General features: G+C 43.0%; 1 protein-coding gene across 1 annotated transcript in view; it reads right to left on the reverse strand.

Moving 5' to 3' along the window:
• Positions 1-26,288, reverse strand: part of SLC24A3 (solute carrier family 24 member 3) — a 513,374-nt gene that overhangs the window by 187,765 nt on the left and 299,321 nt on the right. Inside the window, exon 3 of the mRNA XM_068232219.1 lies at positions 9,575-9,651. Coding sequence (XP_068088320.1) covers positions 9,575-9,651 — 77 coding nt within the window. The remainder of the gene's footprint in view (positions 1-9,574; positions 9,652-26,288) is intronic.

A 26,288-nucleotide genomic window follows, 5' to 3' on the forward strand; every position in this document is an offset into this window, starting at 1 on the left:
TCCCACCCCAGCTGTCACACACTGATTGTTATTAGGCCCCCAACACCTTAATCTCTAGTTATCTGGCTTACAGTCACTGCCATGTATCCCCTTTTCTTATTTTTCCTTCCTTCTGCTTCATACACAATAGGGGAATGATAACTGCGCCCCCTCCTACACTGCGCCCTGAGTTTGTAGCCTCTCTCCACTCTGCCTCAGTCCGGCACTGACACTTACCAAGATGCTACAGTATCACTTGTCTTTCTGTGTTATGGTGCATACACACCCACTACTAAAATCACCCATGGCTAACAGGACCTGATAGCTAGGGTAAAGGTGCATACACACATCCAATTTTGATTGGCCAATCACTGGCCAATTTTACCACCTCTAAGTAGTATGAGGGCCAACAGATTTTGAACAGATTGTGTAGGGAAGATCTTATACTATATGGAATTAGTAAAATTGTCCCGTCATTAACCAATTAAAATTGGATGTGTGTATGCACCCTAACAGTTCTGAGCATGAGCATCTTGCAGGAGAGGGGAGGAGGGACAACAGTGCAGTACACGATGGAGTGCTTTCCAATTATTTGTTGCTAGTGTTTAACCACTTCAGGATCACAGTTTTTTTTCGCCTTCAGGACCACAACAATTTTGGCTTCACGCTCCTCCCATTCATTTACCAATAACTTTATTGCTACTTATCACACTGAAATGATCTATATATTATTTTTTGCAGGACAAACTAGGCTTTCTCTGGGAAATACTTTTTGCTAACCATTATTTTATTTATATGTATTTTGCAAGGAAGAAGTAGAAAAAAAAAAAAAATCACCAATCTCAGCTTTCAGCCATTGTAGTTTAAAAATAAAATGTGTTATTGATGATGAAACACTTTATTTGCTAATTTGTCCCGGTTATTACAACGTTTAAATTGTGTCCCTAGTACAATGTATGGCAATAATATTTTATTTTGAAATAAAGGTGTCTATTTCTCCGTTTAGTGTTTTTTATATTATAATAATAATTCCAAGACTTTAATTACAAAATCCACAGTAATGACATACATATAAAAAAATTCCCTAAGGTAATTATTTATATATATTATTTTAAATGGTGTAATTTTTTTAAGTGTTTTGTTTTGGTATCTATGGTGTAGGGGAGGAAGGGGTTAAAAATAATTTAAAAAAAAAACTATTTAATTCTCCTATGGATTAGTGTTTAGAGTGCATTAGGATGTGTTTTTACTTTTTGGCCACAAGATGGTGCTAGACTGTGTTCCGTGTTGTGTAAATATAACACGGAACCAATGTTTACATACTGTTTTTGTCAGATTTTTTTCTGATCAACGCTGCAGGAAGCTGTAAGTCATAGAAGACTCAGTGATCGGGGACAGAAACAGCTGTTATCCATTCCCCGATCACGGAGGGACAGGATTGCGGCGATAGCGGACGGGAGAAATGCGGCGATTGTGAGCGACGTCGGTAAACAAACAGTACGTTTATCTACTCCCCTGCAGGGGCGTAGATAAGCGTAGCAGAGATCCTGAAGTGGTTAAATATCTGGTGTGCCTATTATTTAGGGCCTGAGCTCACTAACCTGGTTTCACCAATCGTGTATATGTTACGGCAAAGCCCGAAGTCTGGCCACTTCGGGTTCTGGCCGGTCAAAACGCAAAGTGGCCGTGCACCTGCAGCTTATGTTAGACATGAAAAGATTCCCGGCTACATAAATGCATTTTGTGGCCGTCTCACTGCGGCCAAATGTATCCAAGGGGGTTCATTTAGTTAATTCCTCTGGCGGGCGTCCCCAGCTGCCGCAGCTGCATTGGAGAGGGGCAGGGGAGGAGGCAGAGCCTAAAAGGTGGCTTCATCTATCACATTGCCGCCAGAGGAATTAACTAAATTAACCCCCTTCGGATACATTTGGCCGCAGCGAGACGGCCACAAAATGCATTTATGTGGCCGGGCATCTTTTCATTTCTAACATTGGCCGCAGGTGCACGGCCACTTCGCCTTTTGATCGGCCAGAACCCGAAGTGGCCAGACTTTGGGTTCTGGCCGTAACATACTGTATATAAGACTTTAGTGTACTTATACTTGAACAGGACCTAACCTGTGTTTTTTTTTTTATAGTTTTCAATGTCTTACCCTCTCCTGCTCATTTCAGTAAAAAAACAAACCTTAAGCTGTTTATTCTTTGTGTTTAGTGTTTTCAGATGTTAACAGCACTTAAATAGGAGGATACTTAAAGGGACTCCGAGCACCTCTCATGGGTATGCCTTTAAGACAGACGACTTCCAACAAAGTCGTGCTATGAACCCTCTGGAGGAGCCTCTTGCAAAGGCCATGCGTGTCACTTCCTCTTCCTGCTTCATTCAGTGATGCACTTCTCTAACAGAGAAAGCAGGAGTGACCCGGAAGTTATAACATAGCCAAGATGGCAGCCGTGATTTTTAAATTGAAATCAATTGGTGTAGAATGTCAATTCAGGCATCAAATGAAAGAGGAGAGCACAAGCTACAGAAAGGTATGCATCTTTAAGTACTTTGCAGTACTGGTCAGAGTCCTAAAGGCATGCCCAAAATAGGTGCTCGGAGTCCCTTTAAAGCAAAACAGTTGGAAACTTTAGGCAGGAATTTAGATCCTTACCCCAGTAGAGGGAGCTTCCCATGTCCCCATACAACTCGCTGTTCCAATGCTGGGAACCCTCAAACCTGGATCCCCATTGGCTCACGCCTGTGCAGTAGCACAGAGCCGCTGCTGCTTGGGCTTGTCAGAAAAAGCTGCTTGGGCTTGTCAGAAAGGGCCAAGCTTGTTCAGTACTACTGAACCGGCACAAACCACCTGCGCAGTGCAGCCATGCTCCTTCCACAAGGGCTTGTCGATGAGCTTTAGGGGGTCTCAGTGCTGGTACAGTGAGGTGGAGGGGGACAGGGGAAGACTTTGGAGGATAGTGACAAACGTTTTGTGCCATGTGAACAAAATCTAACACTTCCCACCTGTCTATGACATGTAACACAGGCACCTTCTACTTTTCCACTTCCCAGCCTCCTCAGACATAGTTTTAAATACAACATTTATTGAAAAACAAACAAGAGAATACACGTAAATGAGCTGTATTTACTTTATTAACGGAATTCAAGCTTATTTACTTTGTTTTTATGTGCATCCAGTGCAAGCAAGAGAAACCTAGCGCAAAAGTAGCCATATGTATTGTGGCGCTGCCTCATGAGCTGGTCACCGGTTGATGCCGGTAATAGTAAAATATCGGTAATTTAAATTATCTCACTTGAACACTCGCTATAAATGCCTAACTATAACCCCCTACCTAAAGCCTAACCCCCCCTCCCCATAGGCACCTAACCCTTTTACCTAATGTCTACTCCTAACTCCTCGGTATGTGCCTGACTCCCCCACTTAATCCACGACCCCCCCATATACTGCTATGTATACTGCTATGTAGTAGCTACTAGCCGCATCGGGCAGCTAAACCACCGCTTGGACACCGATTACCAGTATTCAACACAGGCGTCTATTAGACACCTGTCAATCGCAATGCCCAAATGACCGATCCAAAAATAGCAGTAAGTCAGATTCCTCGATCTGGGCATTTGCTTTAAGGCTTGTACACACGCTTGACTAACGTCAGCTGAAACAGCTGATAACCACCGCCTCAGCCAATAATCAGGTGTGTGTACAGTGGCTCGCAACCCCCAACCTCACCCCCCGCAACGGCTGCTCCCATTGTCTACGTTGCCTACTGCGCAGAGCAAGGACAAGGTCCTCCAGCACCCAAGGCTGAGACAACAAAGTGCGCCCCTCCATCCCTCCTACCCCAGCTGTCACACACTGATTGCTATTGGAATAAGAGGGCAACAGGGCCCACAACCTCCCCAACACCTTAATATCTAGGTATCTGGCTTGCAGTCACTGCTATGTAACCCCTTCTGCTTCATACACAATTAGGAATGACAACTGAATGAATTGTGCGCCCCCTCCTACACTGCGCCCTGAGGCTGGAGCCTCTCCAGCCTATGCCTCGGCCCAGCCCTGCTACTGCGTGACGTCACACATGTGCAGCTCTGCCCCCCCCCCCCCCCCACACACACACACACACACACACTTGCACAGTAACACAGCACCTTGTCAGCTACACAGCTGACTCACGTCTGTGCATCTGGTCCCGATCCCTAATGGCAACATCCATCAGAGGTGAAATTTGCACCTTTACTTCTGAATCTATCATGCTCCAATTTTCCTGTGATATTATTCCATTTCACCAGCAGACTCCTATACCTTCCCTGAGAGCCGCTCATCTTCTGAGGTACGGCAGTCATGAGGGGATGGAGAGGATATTGCGACATGCTATGACCAGGCCGAAGTTTATGAGTATATCTTTGTAGATATGATTGTTATTTAACATTATCTTCCATGACGTGTTATATTTAACTTGTTTATACAGAGAAAGTAATATTAGTTGGATATGTACACCGCTATCCTCACTTCAATGCATTTTTACAGTTCTTTATAAGTGGAATTTTTCATTGAAAGCGACACAGATGTGGTCCAATTCATTGTGCAGCCTTGAGCAATAACTGAAAGACGAGGTCCTGGGTTACAGCTTATACAAATAAATATAATCATTTATCTTCCAGCAGTATATTCCATTAACCACTCCAGCGACTGGGTACTTCTTGCCTGTTCATAATCAGATGATTTCATGTTTTCCATTATTGTCTCTTTATACTGTCCTTTCTGTGCTTTCACACATCTATGCAACTCTTCACACCTTCATATATCTGTAGACAATTAGATGCATTGTATAACGTGTTTTAAATTGATCTCATCGCTAACACTCTGTTGCAAGATCGGAACTTATGCTGTCCACATGCAATTGGAAGCATACAAGCAAAGTGCCTTTCAACTTCCCCTCTGTCCCAAGAGATTAGGCACAAAAAAGTGCCTGAAAGAGTTAAAGGACATCCAAGGTGAAAATAAACTGATGGGATAAACAATTGCATCTATCCTCCTACTCCAAAAAATGACTTTTTAAAATATCACATGGTTTTATTTTATATTTGAATCTAGTTTTTAAGTTTTTACTGTTTCATTGTCTCTGCTCAATGACACCTTCAGTGAAGTACAGTATGTCCGAGCTCAAATCTATGAACAATTGATCCTTTTTATCTCTTTCCTGTTCTCAGAAGCCATTTACTGACAGGAAAGTGTTTTATGGCTGTAATTACAAATCAGTGAGGGTTATGCTATAGTCTGACCCAGTCCCGACCCAGATAAAAACTGTCACTTGTATACCTGATGTTTAACTCTTTCAGGCAGAGAAAGAAAAAAAGGAACACAGCATAGATTTTTTTTGTGCTTGGCACTGTACATACACATGTCTATGTCATAATGTCACATGTCACCTCGGTTGTCCTTCAATAGGTTTAGTTTCTTCATCTATGCATTGCACTGAGCTGTAGTGAACACTTCTGGCTTACAAGATTGTTGTTTTATCTCTGACTGCAGCAAATAAAAGGATCATTTATAACAGAAAGCATCTGTATGCAAGTTACGAAGATTGCCATTGTATTTTCCTGGCTACAAAAATTTCTAATTGAACTGAATATTCTATCATTATGCAAGACGGCTGCTTTCACACTAGTTGCTGTGATTAGGGCACATAGAGTGATTTTAACAAAGGTGACATTATTGTTAGGTCAAAAGCAGGTAGGAAAACTAATTTAGAAGTTGCTTGGCCTGTGACCTGCTTTCAAAAACCAAAGTGCAACTCCACTAAGGGAGTGTAATTTTAGCAGCACACAAGGAGACACTAAAGGGTGTTGTGAAAACGCATACCAACACAAACATACACACCCCAGGATGTTATTAAGAGGGTGCCCACAGCCTGCAGACAGAGTCAGGGTAGCACAGACATGGAAGCCCCATGAGGAGACACTGTGCAGGCAGAGTGACCAGGGGGTCCTGGAGGATGAGGCCCACTTCCTGCTACACTGCAGCAAATACGCACCTGTAAGGACTGCCAAATTCCAGAGACTTTCCGCCCACATCCCAGATTTTACCTCCACAGATGAGGAGAGAAAACTCTACATCCTACTAGAGGAATAGGAAACAACGGTGCAAATAGCTGCCCGATATGTGGCTGTCTGCCCCTAACTGAGAGGAAATGGACTGTATACCCCTTGTATTGCCCCCTATACCCTCCCTACCCCTATGCACTATATACCCTGTATACTGTCACCTATACCATTCCCATGCCTATAGTCCCACAGCCACCATCTCCCATGCTAACGCAATTTTTTTTGCTTTGGCAATGCTAAATGTATTTGGTCCTGGCAAAAAAAAAACTTTTTGGGGATTGGATTGGGGGTATACAGTATGTAAGAAGGAAAATAGCATAGCTGTTCTCCTGTACACAAGTACATTAAGTAAAACATTAAAAAAAAAACATTTTCACTGTAACAGAAAAGTAGCTACATATTTGCCAAAGGCTCATTTTCAGTTTTTTTTAAATAAAACAAATCAACTTTTTCATAATCCAACCCAACCTAAAGATTCTTATAATAACTGCGTCCTTGACATCTGAGACCAGAGCTCCCATTGCAGCCATTTCAATTATTGTGCATAAGGGGAAACACTATCTGAGGCAAATATTCCAATATATAAATCTTGTGCAGTATGGTGACCTACATACACCGGCTACTAACTCAAGAAGACACATGGAAATGCACAGCATAATGTATGACACACACCATGTTACTATTATTAAATACATGGATTTTATCAGTACTGTGGACTAAAAGGTACACATTTTAAGAAAGCAACGGATTACAGTGAAGATAATATGAATGCTAAATGTTTTTACAAGCCCTTAAAAACAAATTCTAATAATATTTAAGGCAAGTAATGATAGCAGTGGAACATTGTTTCATATGTGCAATTAACTTAAAACAAGAGCCCGATCACAATATACTTGCATGATTTGCATGTAAAATACAGTCAGCCCTAGTATGTGAAGAGTAAGCTACAGTGTGCTTATACTGATAGTAAACAAGCTTCAGTCTGTGGTGGTCTCTGATAAACCACTTGAGTACCAGCAGTCTCTGACCCCTTAAAGTGTACCAGAGCTGTGGAAAACACAAGATTTGATACTCACCCGTGGCTTTCCTTCAGCAGCATAAACTCGTCTGAGTCCCACGCCGTCCTCCCACTGTCTGCTGTTCAGCCGCAATCAGTGCGCAGTGCATGCGCACAAGACCCACACTGGACCTGACTGAGCCTGTTACCAAAGCTGATTCTGGCTTAACGGCAGACTGAGGGAGGACAGCATGGGACTCAGACGTGTTTATGCTGCTGTAGGAAGCCGCAGGTGTGTATCAAATCTTCTTTTTTCCACAGCTTTGGTACACTTTAAGGACTTTAAGCTAGAACGAAAAACAGGCTCACCAACGTCACGCTGCACGAACCCCTCACTCTGATTGGCTCACAGTGGTCATAGGGTCAGGAGCCAATGAAATCAGCTCCTGAGCGGTTCACAGAGCTCTGCTGTCATAGCGATGGCAGAGCGAGTGGGATGCTGTGGTGGGAGAGCGGTGCAATTGGCGGGAGCGTGCAACGCGCTAATTAAAAGCTACGCCCTGGCAGGGATAACAGGTCCCAAACAGGGTGTAGATTTCAATTAGCCTGGTCAGGAAGCAGTTAAGTAATCTGTCTTAAGATAGCCACTAACACTCCAATTTCTAGCGAAAAATCATTAGAGCGATCAAACGCTCGACCAGAAGAAAAATCTTTCACTACACCATCAACTAACCAATCTTTGCTTCCTATCTATCACAACCAACAAGAAAATCCAAATTTTGGTTTGACCAAAATCCAATCGGACGACTATTTTTATAATCATTCGTAATCGATTGTGCTCATCAATGGAGATTATTTACAACCAATCCTATCAGAATTTCTGATCGCTTGAACATTTTTTCGCTAGAAATTGAACTGTTAGTGGCCACCTTTAGACTTTCACCACTGCCTCTACAGGACTGATCTGACTCATAATTGGCTCTACTTTCAAATGCTAATAACATGTGTGAATACTGTGTACAGAGCACTGGCTGATGCTAAGTCATTTCTGAAATGTCAAGAGAAGCAATATATAACACTACATGCTGGAGTACAAGCAACATAACTTATATAAGTACAGTAAAAACTCTGCTATCTGGAACTCAGGCATCCGGCAGTCTCAACCAACTGGCATGCCTGAGAGGGGAGAACAGGGGCAGAACTGTAGCCTTTTGCAGATCTGTGCGCAGCAGGAGCGACTAATTGAACCTCTGGGCGCCTTCTTCTACAGTTTCTGCAGCTCCCAGCAGCTTTCCTGCGTCCAAGTACGGTCCTGGCGTGTCACCTGACCTGCATCGGGTCTCATGCATACTTCGGGAGCTGTACAGAGAGGCCGCAGGAAAGCCGCTGGAAGCTGTAGGAAGTGTAGAAGGCGACGGAGGTTCGGTAAGTCGCTTCTGCTGCACAAAGATCTGCAAGGGGGGAGGTTAGTGTTATTCTACACCCGGTTGCTTGACTTCTAAAGCAACCAGCAAGCACCCATATCCAGCATCACACAATCCCCACCTGTGGCACATACTGGGGATCTTACTGTATATTGCATTATTGATCAAAAGAAAACAAATGATTTTATGGTATTCCCGACACACTTAGTTGTAGGTAGACAGCCACTTTAGAGGATAACTGCATTGTTCTGCGATCATAACGCAGCTGCGGAACCACCCTCATAGGGTTCCACCGTCGCAGTGCTCTGCCGATTGCATACACGGACAAGCCCTTGTCAGATATGCTTAGAAGGATCCTGTGCAGGAACAATGGGCTCGAGGGTGATCCAACAAGCCTCTGGATTACCCAAAGACTTCCCTCTACTAAGGTATCGATTTTTTCATTCCTTCCAACTGCAGGTTCACTTTTTGCCTAGAATTGTTATGAAAATAGCATTGCCTGAAGCTCCACTTTCCTGTCCATCAGGTTATGGTCAGAGTGTCTGTGCAGCTACTACAGCAAAGCTCTAAGGCAGGGGTGCCCATTACATATATTGCAAAGGACCCCATGGTAGATCCCAACTGCACTACATTTTCCATTCTGTATATACAAGTGTGCTCCTAAAATTGTATATAAGTAGATCATTTTGACTTGCTCATTTTTAAAGTAGCTCACAAGCCGTAAAAGTGTGGGCACCTCTGCTCTAAGGTCTCTACCCCACATTCGCGCTGTGGGAAACGTTGCAATGCGCGGCACTTGCATTTCTATGCGATTCTACCCAATGCAGTTGTTATTTGCATTCATACTATTTAGAATTTTTCACCAACCACGTGTTGCGATTCCGCAGTGAATCACAATGCAATGAAGTAAACACGAGACAGCGCAGTCTATGCACTTATGATGTCCTGCAGATGGCAACAGATCTCATTGTCTGATAACACACATGTGGGGAAGAGGCCTTTACCTCAAAATCAGCTATATGGGTCTGGTGTGGACACAATGTACAACACAGTATAAATGACAAAAACTTACACAGAATACATGCAGAGCGACGGCTCCATGTCGCCTGTGCTCATTCGAGAAGATGTCACTCGGAAATTCGTGAAGTGCTGGAAAAACAAAATAACATTGTCAGTCTATCTCATAAAACGGTTGTTGAAAAAACTAAGAATTCATATATCATAAGAACTTTTGCACTTTTTGTATGGGACTAGTATCCTTAGGAGACACGTATAATTTTTTGCACACATTGTGTGTATGCGTGCGCCCACACTATTCGGTGGGGGCGCAGGCATGCACACAGGTACATTGCACTTAAGCACTTTTTTGATTACACATAATCATGCATTTTTGGCACAGGGAATAGTGTGTATTGCACTATATTGAATTGTATAGGTTCCTGACTATACCAGTGAGATTGATTAATTGACTCTGTATTTATTTTGTGGAATTTATGTATTCAATACCAGTGAGAGGTAGTGCCACTTATAATTGACACGGACCAGGAGAGTTGTATTTTAACTGTTTTTATGATTCGCTTGTTGACCAATAAAATTATATGAATTGACATTGTAATCCGGAGTGCTTATGTGATATTATTATCATTATTATTATTATCTTATACGGCCTAGATAGGTTTTCTCGTTTTCTTTTCTGTTATGTGTTCATATATCATCAGAGCAACAGAGAGCATACATCATACAGAGCAACACAGAATACATTATACAGCATGCATCACACAGGGTAACACAGCATACATCATATAGGACAACAGAGCATAAATCATACAGGGCAACACAGCATACATCATACAGAGTAACAGGGCATACATCATACATCATATAGGGCAACAGAGCATACATCACACAGGGCAACACAGAATATATCATGCAGCATGCATCATACAGGGCAACACAGCATACATCATACAGGGCAACACAGCATACATCATATATACCTATCAGATGTCACTGCAGTGATTAGCCTACATACATCATACAGGGTAACAAAGTATACATTATACAGGGCAACAGAGCATACATCATACATCATATAGGGCAACAGAGCATAAATCATACAGGGTAACACAGCATACATCATACAGGGCAACAAAGCATACATCATACAGGGAAATACAGCATACATCATACATCATCCAGGGCAACACGACATGCATCATACAGGGCAACACGGCATGCATCATACAGGGCAACACAGCATACATCATACAGGACAACAGAGCATACATCATACAGGGTAACACAGCATACATCATACAGGACAACCGAGCTTACATCATACAGGGTAACACAGCATACATCATACAGGGTAACACAGCATACATCATACAGGGTAACACAGCATACATTATACAGGGTAACACAGCATACATCGTACAGGGTAACACAGCATACATCGTACAGGGTAACACAGCATACATCATACAGGGTAACACAGCATACATCATACAGGGTAACACAGCATACATCATACAGGGTAACACAGCATACATTATACAGGGTAACACAGCATACATCGTACAGGGTAACACAGCATACATCGTACAGGGTAACACAGCATACATCATACAGGGTAACACAGCATACATTATACAGGGTAACACAGCATACATCATACAGGGTAACACAGCATACATCATACAGGGTAACACAGCATACATCATACAGGGTAACACAGCGTACATCATACAGGGTAACACAGCGTACATCATACAGGGTAACAAAGTATACATCATACAGGGTAACAAAGTATACATTATACAGGGTAACACAGCATACATCATACAGGGTAACACAGCGTACATCATACAGGGTAACACAGCATACATCATACAGGGTAACACAGCATACATCATACAGGGTAACACAGCATACATCATACAGGGTAACACAGCATACATCATACAGGGCAACACAGCATACATCATACAGGGTAACACAGCATACATCATACCGGGTAACACAGCATACATCATACAGGGTAACACAGCGTACATCATACAGGGTAACACAGCATACATTATACAGGGTAACACAGCGTACATCATACAGGGTAACAAAGTGTACATTATACAGGGTAACACAGCATACATCATACAGGGTAACACAGCGTACATCATACAGGGTAACACAGCGTACATCATACAGGGTAACACAGCATACATCATACAGGGTAACACAGCATACATCATACAGGGTAACACAGCATACATCATACAGGGCAACACAGCATACATCATACAGGGTAACACAGCATACATCATACCGGGTAACACAGCATACATCATACAGGGTAACACAGCGTACATCATACAGGGTAACACAGCGTACATCATACAGGGTAACACATCGTACATCATACAGGGTAACACAGCATACATCATACAGGGTAACACAGCATACATCATACAGGGAAACACAGCGTACATCATACAGGGTAACACAGCATACATCATACAGGGTAACACAGCGTACATCATACAGGGTAGCACAGCGTACATCATACAGGGTAACACAGCATACATCATACAGGGTAGCACAGCGTACATCATACAGGGTAACACAGCGTACATCATACAGGGTAACACAGCATACATCATACAGGGTAACACAGCATACATCATACAGGGCAACACAGCGTACATCATACAGGGTAACACAGCGTACATCATACAGGGTAACACAGCATACATCATACAGGGTAACACAGCATACATCATACAGGGTAACACAGCATACATCATACAGGGTAACACAGCATACTTTATACAGGGTAACACAGCATACATCATACAGGGTACACAGCATACATTATACAGGGTAACACAGCATACATCATACAGGGTAACATAGCATACATCATACAGGGTAACACAGCATACATCATACAGGGTAACATAGCATACATCATACAGGGTAACACAGCATACATCATACAGGGTAACACAGCATACATCATACAGGGTAACACAGCATACATCATACAGGGTAACACAGCATACATCATACAGGGTAACACAGCATACATCATACAGGGTAACACAGCATACATCATACAGGGTAACACAGCATACATTATACAGGGTAACAAAGCATACATCATACAGGGTAGCACAGCGTACATCATACAGGGTAGCACAGCGTACATCATACAGGGTAACATAGCATACATCATACAGGGTAACACAGCGTACATCATACAGGGTAACACAGCATACATCATACAGGGTAACACAGCATACATCATACAGGGTAGCACAGCGTACATCATACAGGGTAACATAGCATACATCATACAGGGTAACACAGCGTACATCATACAGGGTAACACAGCATACATCATACAGGGTAACACAGCATACATCAAACAGGGTAACACAGCATACATCATACAGGGCAACACAGCATACATCATACAGGGTAACACAGCGTACATCATACAGGGTAACACAGCATACATCATACAGGGTAACACAGCATACATCATACAGGGTAACACAGCATACATCATACAGGGTAACACAGAATACATCATACAGGGTAACACAGCATACATCATACAGGGTAACACAGCATACATCATACAGGGTAGCACAGCGTACATCATACAGGGTAGCACAGCGTACATCATACAGGGTAACATAGCATACATCATACAGGGTAACACAGCGTACATCATACAGGGTAACACAGCATACATCATACAGGGTAAACTACATACATCGTACATCATACAGGGCAAAACAGCATACATCATATATACCTATCAGATGTCACTGCAGTGATTAGCCTAATGATGGTGCTGTGGTCCCGCCCGCGAGACCATCGGCACAAGTTAGCAAAAGGGCGGCTGTGACTGGCTGGTCTGATTGGTCATGTGACAAAGCTTCCCCTCTCACTGAACATGGTGATCTCTCACAGGTGATGGGGTTTATATGAGGGTATATATGACATGAGGTACAGTATATATGATGCAGCGGTATATATGAGTTTCCAGGGGGGAGCATCCTCCAAAGTTTGCTTCAGGCAGCAGAAAGTCTAGAACCAGCCCTGATCACAGCATACATCATACAGGGCAACACAGCATACACCATATATCATGCAGAGCTAAACACAGCATACATCATACAGGGCAACTACAGAATACATAACAACTCAAAAACCCACAATTCTACTACATTGAAAAGAAAGTGAGAACATTGAGCTATATGGACTCAAACTTTGCCGATGTACTAGTCAGCCAGCAGAGGGCAGTGGTAAAAAAGCTGTTTTAGAGAGAGGGATATGGAGGCGGTAATATTTATTTCCTTTTAAACAATACCAGTTGCCTGGCAGCCTTGTTGATCTTTCATGCATCAGTAGTATCTGAATCACACACTTGAAACAAGCATGTGGCTAATCCAGCCAAATTTAAGTCAAACCCCTGATTGGCATGCTTGTTCAGGGTCTATGACTGAAAAAGTATTTAAGGCAGAGGAGCAGCAGCACAGGCAAGCAATTTACATTATTTAAAAGGAAATAAATATGGCCGCCTCCTTATCCCTCTCACTTCAAGTGTCCTTTAAGCCTTATATACAAATAAGAAGATAAAACCTTGGCTGCAATTATTATCCTGTAAGGTCAATCATCGAAGGAATCTAACATGGTTACAGGTGTCCCAAAAATATTGTTTAGAGGTCCATGACACTGAATGGGAGGTACCTGATTCTTGAGACACCTGTACACAAACGTATAATATTTTTGAGGCAACAGTTGTGTTTTTGTCTTATTAGAGTAAACAAAAGTTTGCCTTCTTAACCTCTCTAGCGGTATGATTACTTCCATATTTTAGACCCTAAAAATCATACCGCTAGATAGATCTGCAGCAGCTCTGCACATCGCACACCCTCATGGGTCCAGCTCAGGGTTACCCCTTTGGGCTGTGGATTTCCGGTCCAAGTCTGACTCGGGGCTACCGCTAAGGAGGTTAAACAGAAAGTATTTGCAATAATTCAGGTTGGAGTGAGCTCCGAGATGACCCCCAGTGCATCACTGTTGAAATATGCAAATCACCCATTGTCCCTGTAAGCTAAACACACCTCCAGATCCGCTGGAATGATGATGTGTCAGCTTGTTACAAATATACAGAGCCACAATAATCCAACATGCATACAGACTGTTTCAGACTGGTTGGTCTTCATCAGTGCATGACATGGATTAATGTGGCTCTTTGTGGCTCTGTATATTTAATCATTAACCACTTAGGTCTATCTGGATGGATATATCCGTCCAGATAGCCTGCCCCGCTGTTGCTGCGCCAGGCATGCAATCCCGCCGCATTCTGTTAGCCCCGAGATCAATGAATGGGAACCATGGTTCCCATTCATTGATCTAAGTCCCCGGCAGAAAAAACGCAAAAAAAAAGGTTTTCCGTCCTCTTTATGGTTCCTGGAAGCGAGAGCGTTCGCTTTTAGGACAATCTTGTGCCTAAATTTTACCTGTTAACCACTTCAGCCTACAGGGTTAAGATTTTTTTTACAACTGAGCAACTTTCACCTCCCATTCATTTGCCATTAACTTTAGCACTACTCATCACAATGAATTGATCTATATCTTGTTTTTTCCGCCACCAATTAGGCTTTCTGTGGGTGATACATTTTGCTGAGAATTAATTTATTCTAAATCCATTTTAACAGGAATATTAAGAAAGAAATGGAAAAAAATCATTATTGCTCAGCTTTTGGCCATTATAGTTTGAAATTAATACATGCTACCATAAGTAAAACCTATGAACTTTATTTACCAATTTGTCCCGCTTATTACATCATTTAAATTATGTCCCTATCACAATGTATGGCGCCGATATTTAATTTGGAAATAAAGGTGCATTTTTTCAATTTGCATCCATCACTATTTAGAAGCCCATAATTTAATAAATCATATTGATATACTCCTTTGACATGAATATTTAAAAGGTTCAGAACCTTAGGTAACTATTTATGGGTTTTTTGTTTTTTTTATTATTGTAATTTTGTATTTTATTTTTTATTAAAACTTGTATGTGGGTATTTTTTGGTGTGGGAGGTAAACAGGGGATTTTAAAAGTTTTAAATTGTATTTATTCAATTCAAAGTGTTTTTTGGTGTAGTTTGCCATTTGGCCACAAGATGGCCACAGTCAAAAAGTCCTGGGAGCGATCGATCTTGCTCCCAGGAAGAAGTATGACGGGTAACTTTTTGATCTCAGAAAAGCTGCAGCGTCTGAAGAGACGCTGTCGGCTTTTCTCTGGGGGGGGGTCCAATCAGTGAAAGGGATTTATAATCCCTTTCATTGATCGCTGGGTTAACGACCGGCAGCGGGAGTGCACATGGGGGGGGGGGGGGGGGGGGGCGTGGGAGTGCGCGCAGCCTAACTGGATGAAAATTTTCGTCCAGTTAGGCTGAACTGGTAAATTAACTGTAAATTACCCTCCCACACCAAAAATTACCCAAATAAAATTTTTTATTAAAAAAAAATAAAAAAATTACAATAATAAAAAAAAACACAACATAAATAGTTACCTAAGGGTCTGAACTTTTTTAATATGCATGTCAAGAGCTTGTAAATAGTGATGGACGCAAATTGAAAAAATGCACCTTAATTTACAAATAAAATATTGGCGCCATACATTGTGATAGGGACATAATTTAAACAGTGTAATAACCAGGACAAATGGGCAAATAAAAAACATGGGTTTTAATTATGGTAGCATGTATTACCATTAAGCATGTATTAACTATAATGGCCAAAAACTGAGAAATAATGATTTTTTTCCATTTCTTTCTTTATCTTTCTGTTAAAATGAATGTAGAATAAAATAATTCTTAGCATAAAGTACCACTCAAAGAAAGCCTAAATGGTGGCGGAAAAAACAAGATATAGATCATTTCAGTGTGACAAGTGGTGATAAAGTTATTGGCGAATGAATGGGAAGTGAAAGTTGCTCAGATGCATAAGGTGAAACAACACTGTAGGCTGAAGTGGTTAATAATAATTTGCATATATTCAGTAGTGATGCACTTGGAGAAATCTCAAAATTCTCTCCAACCTGAATGGTTGCAAATGCTCTCTGTTTTAAGAAATCAAACTTTTGTTTTCCATAGCATTTTAGTAAGAGTGCTTTTTGGTCCATTGTAGCCCCTTACACACCCCTAGGAGTTGTGGTACACCATGAGCTTGCTGGATACTCTGCAACTCCTATTAGTGTACCGCAGGACCCTGAGACACCACTCTAAGGATCCCTGCTCACTGTAAATCTGATTTGCGATTCCGATTTTCCCTGAATGCTATCAACAGAAAAACCTAGAAAAACGCAGCATGCAGTAACGATTAAAAAATTAAGAATTTACAGTAGTTTAACCTCCCTGGCGTTCTATTAAGATCGCCAGGGCGGCTGCGGGAGGTTTTTTTTTAAATAAAAAAAAAAATCTTTCATGCAGCCAACTGAAAGTTGGCTGCATGAAAGCCCACTAGAGGGCGCTCCTGACGCGTCATTCTGATCGCCTCCGGCGATCAGAATTAACAAGGAAGGCCGCAATGAGCGGCCTTCCTTGTTTCGCTTACCTCGTCGCCATAGCGACGAGCGGAGTGACGTCATGGACATCAGCCGCCTCCGATCCAGCCCTTAGCGCTGGCCGGAACTGATTGGTCCGGCTGCGCAGGGCTCGGGCGGCTGGGGGGACCCTCTTTCGCCGCTGCTCGTGGCGGATCGCCGCAGAGCGGTGGCGATCAGGTAGCACACGCGGCTGGCAAAGTGCCAGCTGCGTGTGCTGCTTTTTATTTGATAAAAATCGGCCCAGCAGGGCCTGAGCGGCACCCTCTGGCGGTAATGGACGAGCTGAGCTTGTCCATACCGCTCAGGAGGTTAAAGTCAATTCAACACATTATTCAGTAGAAAAGTATTTCCACAGATCTGTTAATTAGTCTTGCAAGAGCGACAAATGAAGAAAAACGATTGACAGAGTGATTTGGTTCCCAAAGACTTTCTGCCTATCATGCAAGCAAGCTGCTCTGAGTGTCTGCCTATCATGCAAGCAAGCTGCTCTGAGTGTCTGCCCATCATGCAAGCAATCTGCTCTGAGTGTCTGCCTATCATGCAAGCAAGCTGCTATGCGTGTCTGCTTATCATGCAAGCAAGCTGCTCTGAGTGTCTGCCTATCATGCAAGCAAGCTGCTATGAGTGTCTGCTTATCATGCAAGCAAGCTGCTCTGAGTGTCTGCCTATCATGCAAGCAAGCTGCTATGCGTGTCTGCTTATCATGCAAGCAAGCTGCTATGAGTGAGTGTTTGCCTATCATGCAGGCAAGCTGCTATGAGTGTCTGCCTATCATGCTGGCAAGCTGCTCTGAATGTCTGCCTATCATGCAAGCAAGCTGCTCTCTGAGTGTCTGCCTATCATGCAGGTAAGCTGCTCTGAGTGCCTGCCTATCGTACAGACAAGCTGCTCTGAGTGTTTGTTTATCACGCAGACACGCTGCTCTGAGTGCCTGCCTATGATACAGACATGCTGCTCTGAGAGCCTGCCTATCATGCAGACATGCTGCTCTGAGTGCCTGCCTTTCATACAGACAAGCTGCTTTGAGTACCTGCCTATAATGCAGGCAAGCTGCTCTGAGTGTCTGCCTATCAGGCAGGCAAGCTGTTCCGAGTGTCTGCCTATCATGCTGGCAAGCTGCTCTGAGTGTCTGCCTATCATGCAAGCAAGCTGCTCTGAGTGTCTGCCTATCATGCAAGCAAGCTGCTCTGAGTGTTTGCCTATCATAGAGACAAGCTGCTCTGAGTTCCTGCCTATCATACAGACACGCTGCTCTGAGTGCCTGCCTATCATACAGACACGCTGCTCTGAGTGCCTGCCTATCATACAGACACGCTGTCTGTCTATCATGCATGCAAGCTGCTCTATGTGTCTGCCTATCATGCAGGCAAGCTGCTCTGAGTGCCTGCCTATGATGCAGACACGCTGCTCTGAGTGCCTGCCTATGACGCAGACACACTGCTCTGCAGCTCAGGAACTCAAGCGAGAACACAGATTGAAGCAAGCATCCAGGAACAATCCTCTGATGCTGCACAAGTTTACTTAATGATTTGTATGAGAATACCCTGTATACTTATAATTCTCTTCATACAATGTGTACAGTATGTACTGTAAAATGAAGAAGGGAGAAAAAAGGAATTGGCAATGCAAAGTAGAATTTTCCATGGGTAAATGAGCAGAGGAACAAGCTGCACAGATAGACGCAGAGATATTTTTGAAGATTCTTGTGGCGCTGACTCATCCGGGTGACATTAAAGACAGCTGCGTATGAAAGGCGGCTGGAGACGCAGCTCCAGTCTAATGGTTGCTGAGGCAGGTTGGGGGCTGCAGAGTTTAGACTGAGATGTCTTGGCAGGGGGCCACATGTGCCAGCAATCAACTGATTATGGAAGTGCATTTATATTGTGCTTTAAAGGGGTTCTTCCGCGAAATAGAAAAAAAATAAAAAGTGGTTTATTTATAAACTATTAAAAATCCTCTTCAAATAGTGCGAAAAGTGTTTTTAAAAAATGAATAGTTTCATCAAAGTAACACGTAATGTAATCAGTGACAGATGTCGGCCAGGGAGGCTAATCCATTTGTTAGGGTTTTTTTTTTTGTACTATAATATCACAAACATAACTGCTGCGTACCTAGTTGACAGTTCTGTAGTCCGTTGCTGTCAGGAATGGCTCTTACAATTAGAATAACGGCTGTTATCTCCCGGAGCTCTGAGCAGTTATTTATTTTAGTTTCAGGGAGGGAGAGAGAGGACCCCGGAGCAATGAATCAGGCAGAGGGAGATCAGCTGATCAGTGAGAACGTAATTTGTTGACGTCATTGCCCGGCAACCAGACTACGGCGTGTATGCAGAATCCTCTTTATCTCCTGAAAGCGAGTGATCTCTTTGTCGCTGCAAGATTTATGGGTTTGTGTTTTCTTATTAACTTTTAGCTGCCTGGAGAACTCAACACAAACCAATAAATCTTGCAGCGACAAAGAGATCACTCGCTAGAGGATTCTGCATAGACACCCTACGTTCTCACTGATCAGCTGATCTCCCTCTGCCTGATTCATTGCTCCGGGGTCCTCTCTCTCCCTCCGTGAAACTAAAATAAATAACTGCGCAGAGCTCCGGGAGATAACAGCCGTTATTCTAATTGTAAGAGCCATTCCTGACAGCAATGGACTACAGAACTGTCAACTAGGTACGCAGCAGTTATGTTTGTGATATTATAGTACAAAAAAAAACACCCCTAACAAATGGATTAGCCTCCCTGGCGTCATCCGTCACTGATTACATTAGGTGTTACTTTGATGAAACTATTCATTTTTAAAAAACACTTTTCGCACTATTTGAAGAGGATTTTTAATAGTTTATAAATAAACCACTTTTTATTTTTTTCCTATTTCGCGGAAGAACCCCTTTAAAGAATGCTTTTCACGCAGAAAATGAAAAAGTAGAGGCTCATGTGGAAATATCTTCAAATATTATTTTGCAAGTTCTGAGAAAATATGTATTTTCACGAAAGCAGCCCAATTGTGAAAATATACTCACAGTTAGCCACGCAGCTGTACTAATATTTAGCTTAAAGTGCCCATATATCTATCAATTTGGTGGCCAATCAATCATCCGATTCGATAATTATTATTGAACCAGACGAGAATCGGTGGCGCCAAATGCATGCCCGATCAACGATGTGACCAATTTCGGGCCGAGCATGTCGATCTGACATGTGACCAGGGCTGTGGAGTCGGTCCAAAAATCCACCGACTCCGACTCCTCAGTTTAGGATTCCACCGACTCCGACTCCACGACTCCGACTCCTCTAATTTGCATATTACAATTTTGTTGATTAAAAGTATGTAACATGAAATTCGTCTCTTAACTGCCAACGCTTAGGAATTTTACAAGACAACTGAAGTGAGAAGGATATGTAGACTACTATATTTATTCCCTTTAGACTAAAACTAGTCCTTGGTAAGAGTACTTGTAAAAGGTACAACCGGAACAAAGAACATCTATCAAGTGTGGGTGCATGTAAGAATGATGTGCAGGTACTCTGCAGGGGAATGAGGAGATTGTAAACAGACAACACCTCTGTGTTCAATGTGCACAGCATTCTCAGTGGATTCCCTGCAGCTCTGTGGGGAGTGCATATGTAGAGTATAGTACTACTGTGTAACAAAGTAAACCTGAGACAGATGAAATTAAAGTTTTATACATACCTGGGGCTTCCTCCAGCCGCCTTCAGGATAATCAGTCCCTCGTTGTCCTCCTCCGCCACCTGGATCTTCTGCTATGAGTCCAGGTACTTGAGTCAGTCAAGCGTAGTGCGCATGAACACACTCCGCCGTGAGCGTACTACACCTGTGCAGCACTATTGCGCAGGTGCAGAATGTTCCTGGCTGTGGGAGCGGCATGCGGCCGGACAGCGCTGACTGGCTGAATTACCAGGACTCATAGCAGAAGATCCGGGTGGTGGAGGACAGTGAGGGACTGATTAGCCTGAAGGGGGCTGGAGGAAGCCCCAGGTATGTATAAAACTTTACTTTTCATCCGTCTCAGTTACCCTTTAATTTGTAGTCACCAAACCAAATTTTAATAACATATCAAATTATTTTATTTCATCAGCAAAGGGAGTGCATACATTTGCATAAATCAGCATCAATGCAGAATTATTTCCATCTCGTTGACCATCTCTATTAGTCACATAGCTACACATCAGGCTTTATTCTTACAGCATAGATGTTATTTAGTATATATAAGAGATTCCTGTGTACACATCATATATACAGTCACAATCAGATATGTATATCTGACCTTAAAAATAAGGGGACTGCTTTATTGAAGCAGCACAAGTAACTAATTTTGATTGGTTTATTTCATTTTTGTGGACTAAGCACAGCTATTACTGTATATATACTGTATATATACATTATTTTTAATGACTATTATCTGAGAAATAGAACATTTTATCATATTTTCTATTTTAATTACAGTTACAAATTCATTAGGAGTCGGAGTCGGAGTCGGTGCATTTTTTCCCGACTCCGACTCCAGGCACCCAAAATTGCCCGACTCCACGACTCCGACTCTACGACTCCGACTCCGACTCCACAGCCCTGCATGTGACAAGATGTTAATTGGGCGCACAGCAGTAACGGCAGTAACGATAATGAACGAATGCGACAAAGCTCCAACGCTGTCCCCTCTAATGTCAAATGTGCCCCCTGGTGCCCAGTGCACTATACTTTACCCGGCTGTGTCCGTACGCCCCTACGTGGTTGCCTGTGTACACGTGGCCGAGTGTGTGATGTCACACACCCACGTTACTCCGGCAACCACGGAGTAATGAGAACTCAACTTCACATTTTGGCAGTTGCTTTCTTTTATTACATTTTGATGACCATATCCCGAAAATCTTCTAATGGTGGCCACACATTAGATGATGGCCACTAGATTGACCATCAGACAGATCCCTCTCTGATCGCAGCTGATCAGAAAGGGACCAATTACCTGCCTAGCCAATGCAGGCAGATTTGCAATAGATTTCAGCATGGAAACTATTGGAAACCGCCCTATCGCCGCCTCCGCCTGCTGCCCTTCCCCATAAAATGAGTGTTGCAATCTTGCAAGCTCACATGTCACGGCGACTTGACTCCTGACCTCCTCCAGTGTCTAGCGTCTTTTTGAATTGTCACCTTGTCCCCTTGACTACGCCTTATATAGTAACATCAGTTCATGCCGTGGTGTCACGTAGTACAAGCGCTTGCGGGGAAGGGAGGGGGGATGGGCTGGGAGTCCGACACATCAGTCATTCATCTGACAATCGAACCCCGTTACCGCCGAACACTTAAACTTGCCCTTTCGCATGAGAATTTATTTGAAACTATTGATCGGGTGACCATGTTACGGCATCAACCTCTGCCAGATTCAATCCTTATGCCATTGTTTGCAGAAGGCTTGGGGGTTTGTGAATTCCACATAGCTACTTAGCCTAGGCTAAGCATCACTGGGAGGGCAAGGTTACCAACCAATATACTGCAATACAGGCATATGGCTATAGGAAGTATTTCTGATACTGAAACCAGAAAAATTGCTGTAAAAGTGGATATCTTAAATAATTTACTGCATTGTACTATACGTCACTGCAGTGCCTCTTGGATTGCCATATAAAACCATATAATTCGGCCTCCAGCAATAACTGGAAGCCAAATTATTTCATTCCCCACTATCCACGTGGACCTAGAGGGGGAATAGTATTTAAAGTGAACCTCCAGACGAAAAATCGACTCAGCAGCACTGAAAAGGCCTGGTGTTTCTTTAACAGTTTCACAGCGTCAGAACTTTTTTTCTCTTATACAAGCCTAATTTTTAGCTGCACAGAAGAAAACTGCCCGGGCATTTTTCTCCTGATGCTGTGCAAAGCACAATGGGATTTCTGATGTTGTTGTTCTCCTTCTGCTGTTTTGGTGCAATTTTTTTTTTTTTACATTTTGAATTTGACATTTGAAGCCTAGCACATGCAGCTGGGAGGGGTTATCAGGACACAGGACAGTTGGAACTGTGTCTTATGCTCTCTGTCACCTCCTTTCAACCAAAAAGATGGCTGCCCCCATGACAAAGATGGCAGCCCCCATGAATCACAAACATTTGCCTGTTCTTTTAAAACGGGGTGGGTAAAAAATTATATTACCTATCTATTCTGATTAACATAACTAATGTAACTTAATAATAGTATGTTTGTTTAGGCTGAAGTTCCCCTTTAACGTCGCCAGGAACTTGTGCAGCAGCAGGATAAGCCATAACGGCTGTATCCTGCGCCCAAGTCTCCCGGCAGCGAATTCTCTCATATGCAGCATTCTGGGAAACCATGTATATTTTGTTTAAATCAGGGAGAGGAAATATTTTACAATGGGTAAACACTGACTAATTAACTTATTAATGAATATTGTAAAAAAAAAAATGCAAGCCTTACAGCTCAAAACATAACACCCCTTACCTATAATAAGCACCTATAAAATAAAGGGCAAGTATGCAGAGAACAGGTGCAAATGTTTGCTCATGGGTTTGCTTGTCTGTTATTTTAAAATAAAGAGACGTAGGCCCCAATTTTTGACAATTTTTTTCCACTGGTTTTTAGCAAATATAAGAAGCGTCGTATGCTCAGTTCAAACGCTAACAGAACTTTAAGAAGAAATCATGCAGTTTGTTTGAATATGTTATTTGGTTTTTCTCTTTACTCTCCTCTTTAAAACAAAATGTGGCCTTTTGTTACTTAACCTTTGTCAAGTATACATGGTATGCATTAATGCATATATTTCTTTGTGCCACAATAAAAAGATTTAAAAAAACAAAATAAAATAAAGAGATGTAAGATGTAACATGTAAATTTTGCGTAAAATAACGTGTGTAAATCCACATGTTCACAATGCTGCTTTGTGAAGTGCTGACATTTAAGCTGATTTATCAGTTTCTCTGTGTAAGTGTAGCTCCCCAATAATAAGTATTAGCTGTAGAAGAGATGAATTTGTCTTCTGAGCTATGACAACTACAGCATACTTACTACCTATGTGATTTGTAAACACGTCCAACTGAACAGGGCCGGCTTAGGTTTCACAGCGCCCTGAGCGAAACCTGATTTTTGTGCCCCCCCCCCCCCCTCATCCTCTTCACGTATGCGCACACACACACACGCATTCACACACACGCACTCACACACACAGGCCCATATGCAATTCACCTTTTCTCCTGAGTTATCTCCTTGGACAGTGGTTAGCAACCATTTTGACGTCGTGACATCACGCCAAATGCTCAGATCTCTGTGACACATCACATATGTATAATAGAAAAAATACTAGTAATAACCATGAATAAATGGAAAGAGTGCAGTATCCTGAATACACTTAAAAATGAAGGCTAGAACCTTTCAGGAACATTAATAAAAACAATCAGTGGGACAGTTAGCCAACCCAACCCCCCCCCCCCCCCCCCCATTTAGAATGATAGCACAGCACCGACAATTTGCACAGCACCGACCACGCGTTATAGCCGCAGTGCGCCCCCGCCCCCCAAAAAACACCCCCCCATCCCATGTGTAGGTGCCCTCAATATAGTTTGCCAAGCATAGGTGCCCCCAGTATAGTCAGTTGAAGGTCTCCATCGCCCCCATAGGTAGCCAGGCGTAGGTGCCTCCAGTATAGGTAGCCAGGTGTTGGTGCCCTCAGTAAAGGTAGCCAGCTATAGGTGCCCCCAGTATAGGAAATCAGGTGTAGGTGCTCTCAGTATAAGTAACCAGCTATTAGGTGCCCTCTTGGAAGCCGGCGCCCTGAGCGACCGCTCTGGTCGCACAGGTCAAAGGCCGGCTATGCAACTGAAATCCCTTATATAAACTATGACCTTGGCAGTAGTTAACAATATTACAAGTGCAAGTCCCTGGATCCTGCTGGTTGTAAGAAGCTCATATGTCCATGTCCACCACATTCGTTCTATCTGCTTACCAATGCTGATGAGACCCAGGCTACGAGGTCATATTGCTCACAAGCTCAACTAATAGCTTCAACTTCTCAGTGTCTACATCATATAAATATGTCTTAGTGCACAACAAATATAGATACTCTAAATAAATGTAGATCCTTTATATAAAACACACTGAATAAAATAACACAAAAGTATATTGGACCGATTGTATATAATCAGCGCTTTAGTATATGTATTGCTGCCTCCACTCCATTCGATCGGTTTTGCTGTCGCTTTACTGCACATTAAAAAAAGTTTTAAAGTTTTAAGGTCAAGCAACAGAGATGCCCAAGTACCATCTCTCTCAGTGAGTACAGAGATTTTTATGCTACCTTACATGATGCTATTATTAAGCAAGAGAGCACCAGAATAACTGAGACAAGCCAAAGTCATGGGGCTTGATTCACAAAGCCATGCTAACTGTTTAGCACGGGCGTGCTGAACAGTTAGCACGTGAAGTGCCGTTCGCGGACTTTTACGAGCGTCAAGTGCCGCGATTCACTTGATCGCGGACCTGTGTGCGCAAATTGGCGCGATTCAGTCCGCGATCAAGCGAATCGCGGCACTTTGCGCGCGCAAAAGTCCGCAAACGGCACTTCACGTGCTAACTGTTTAGCACGCACGTGCTAAACAGTTAGCACGACTTTGTGAATCAAGCCCATAGTATTTAACAAGAGATTAGCAATTTTTTCAACCTTTCACCAGTATTCTTTAAACTACAGAAGTTAATAGGTACACTTTTAATACCTCTTGGGAAACTTTCACAAGTGTATGCCCAGAAGAAGATGTGACGAGAGGAAATGTCTTTTGATCTGCACAGAGTAGAGAGGCAGGGCTCTGTTTACTCAGCAAACAGATGAACAGCTTTTGTGTGACAGCCAGTGGCGGCGCCAGGGGGGTGCTTGGGGGTGCTCGAGCACCCCCTAGAATTGTCCAAGCACCCCCAAAGCACCCCCTGGAGTGAACTGACTTCAGGCGTCTAAAAGACGCCAAGTCAGTTCACACACCGGCAGCACGGAGCAGCAGGCAGGGCTACGGTAAGATGGCCGCCCGGAGCCCTGTTCTGCAGACTTCGGGCGGCCATTTTCCCGTAGCCCTGCTCTCTGCATGCAGGCAGGAAGTCTCGTCGTGACGTCGGGAAGGAAGAGGATCGTGGGCGCGCGGGCGCTGCGC

Source organism: Hyperolius riggenbachi, chromosome 4, assembly GCF_040937935.1.
Source record: "Hyperolius riggenbachi isolate aHypRig1 chromosome 4, aHypRig1.pri, whole genome shotgun sequence".
Taxonomy (NCBI): domain Eukaryota; kingdom Metazoa; phylum Chordata; class Amphibia; order Anura; family Hyperoliidae; genus Hyperolius; species Hyperolius riggenbachi.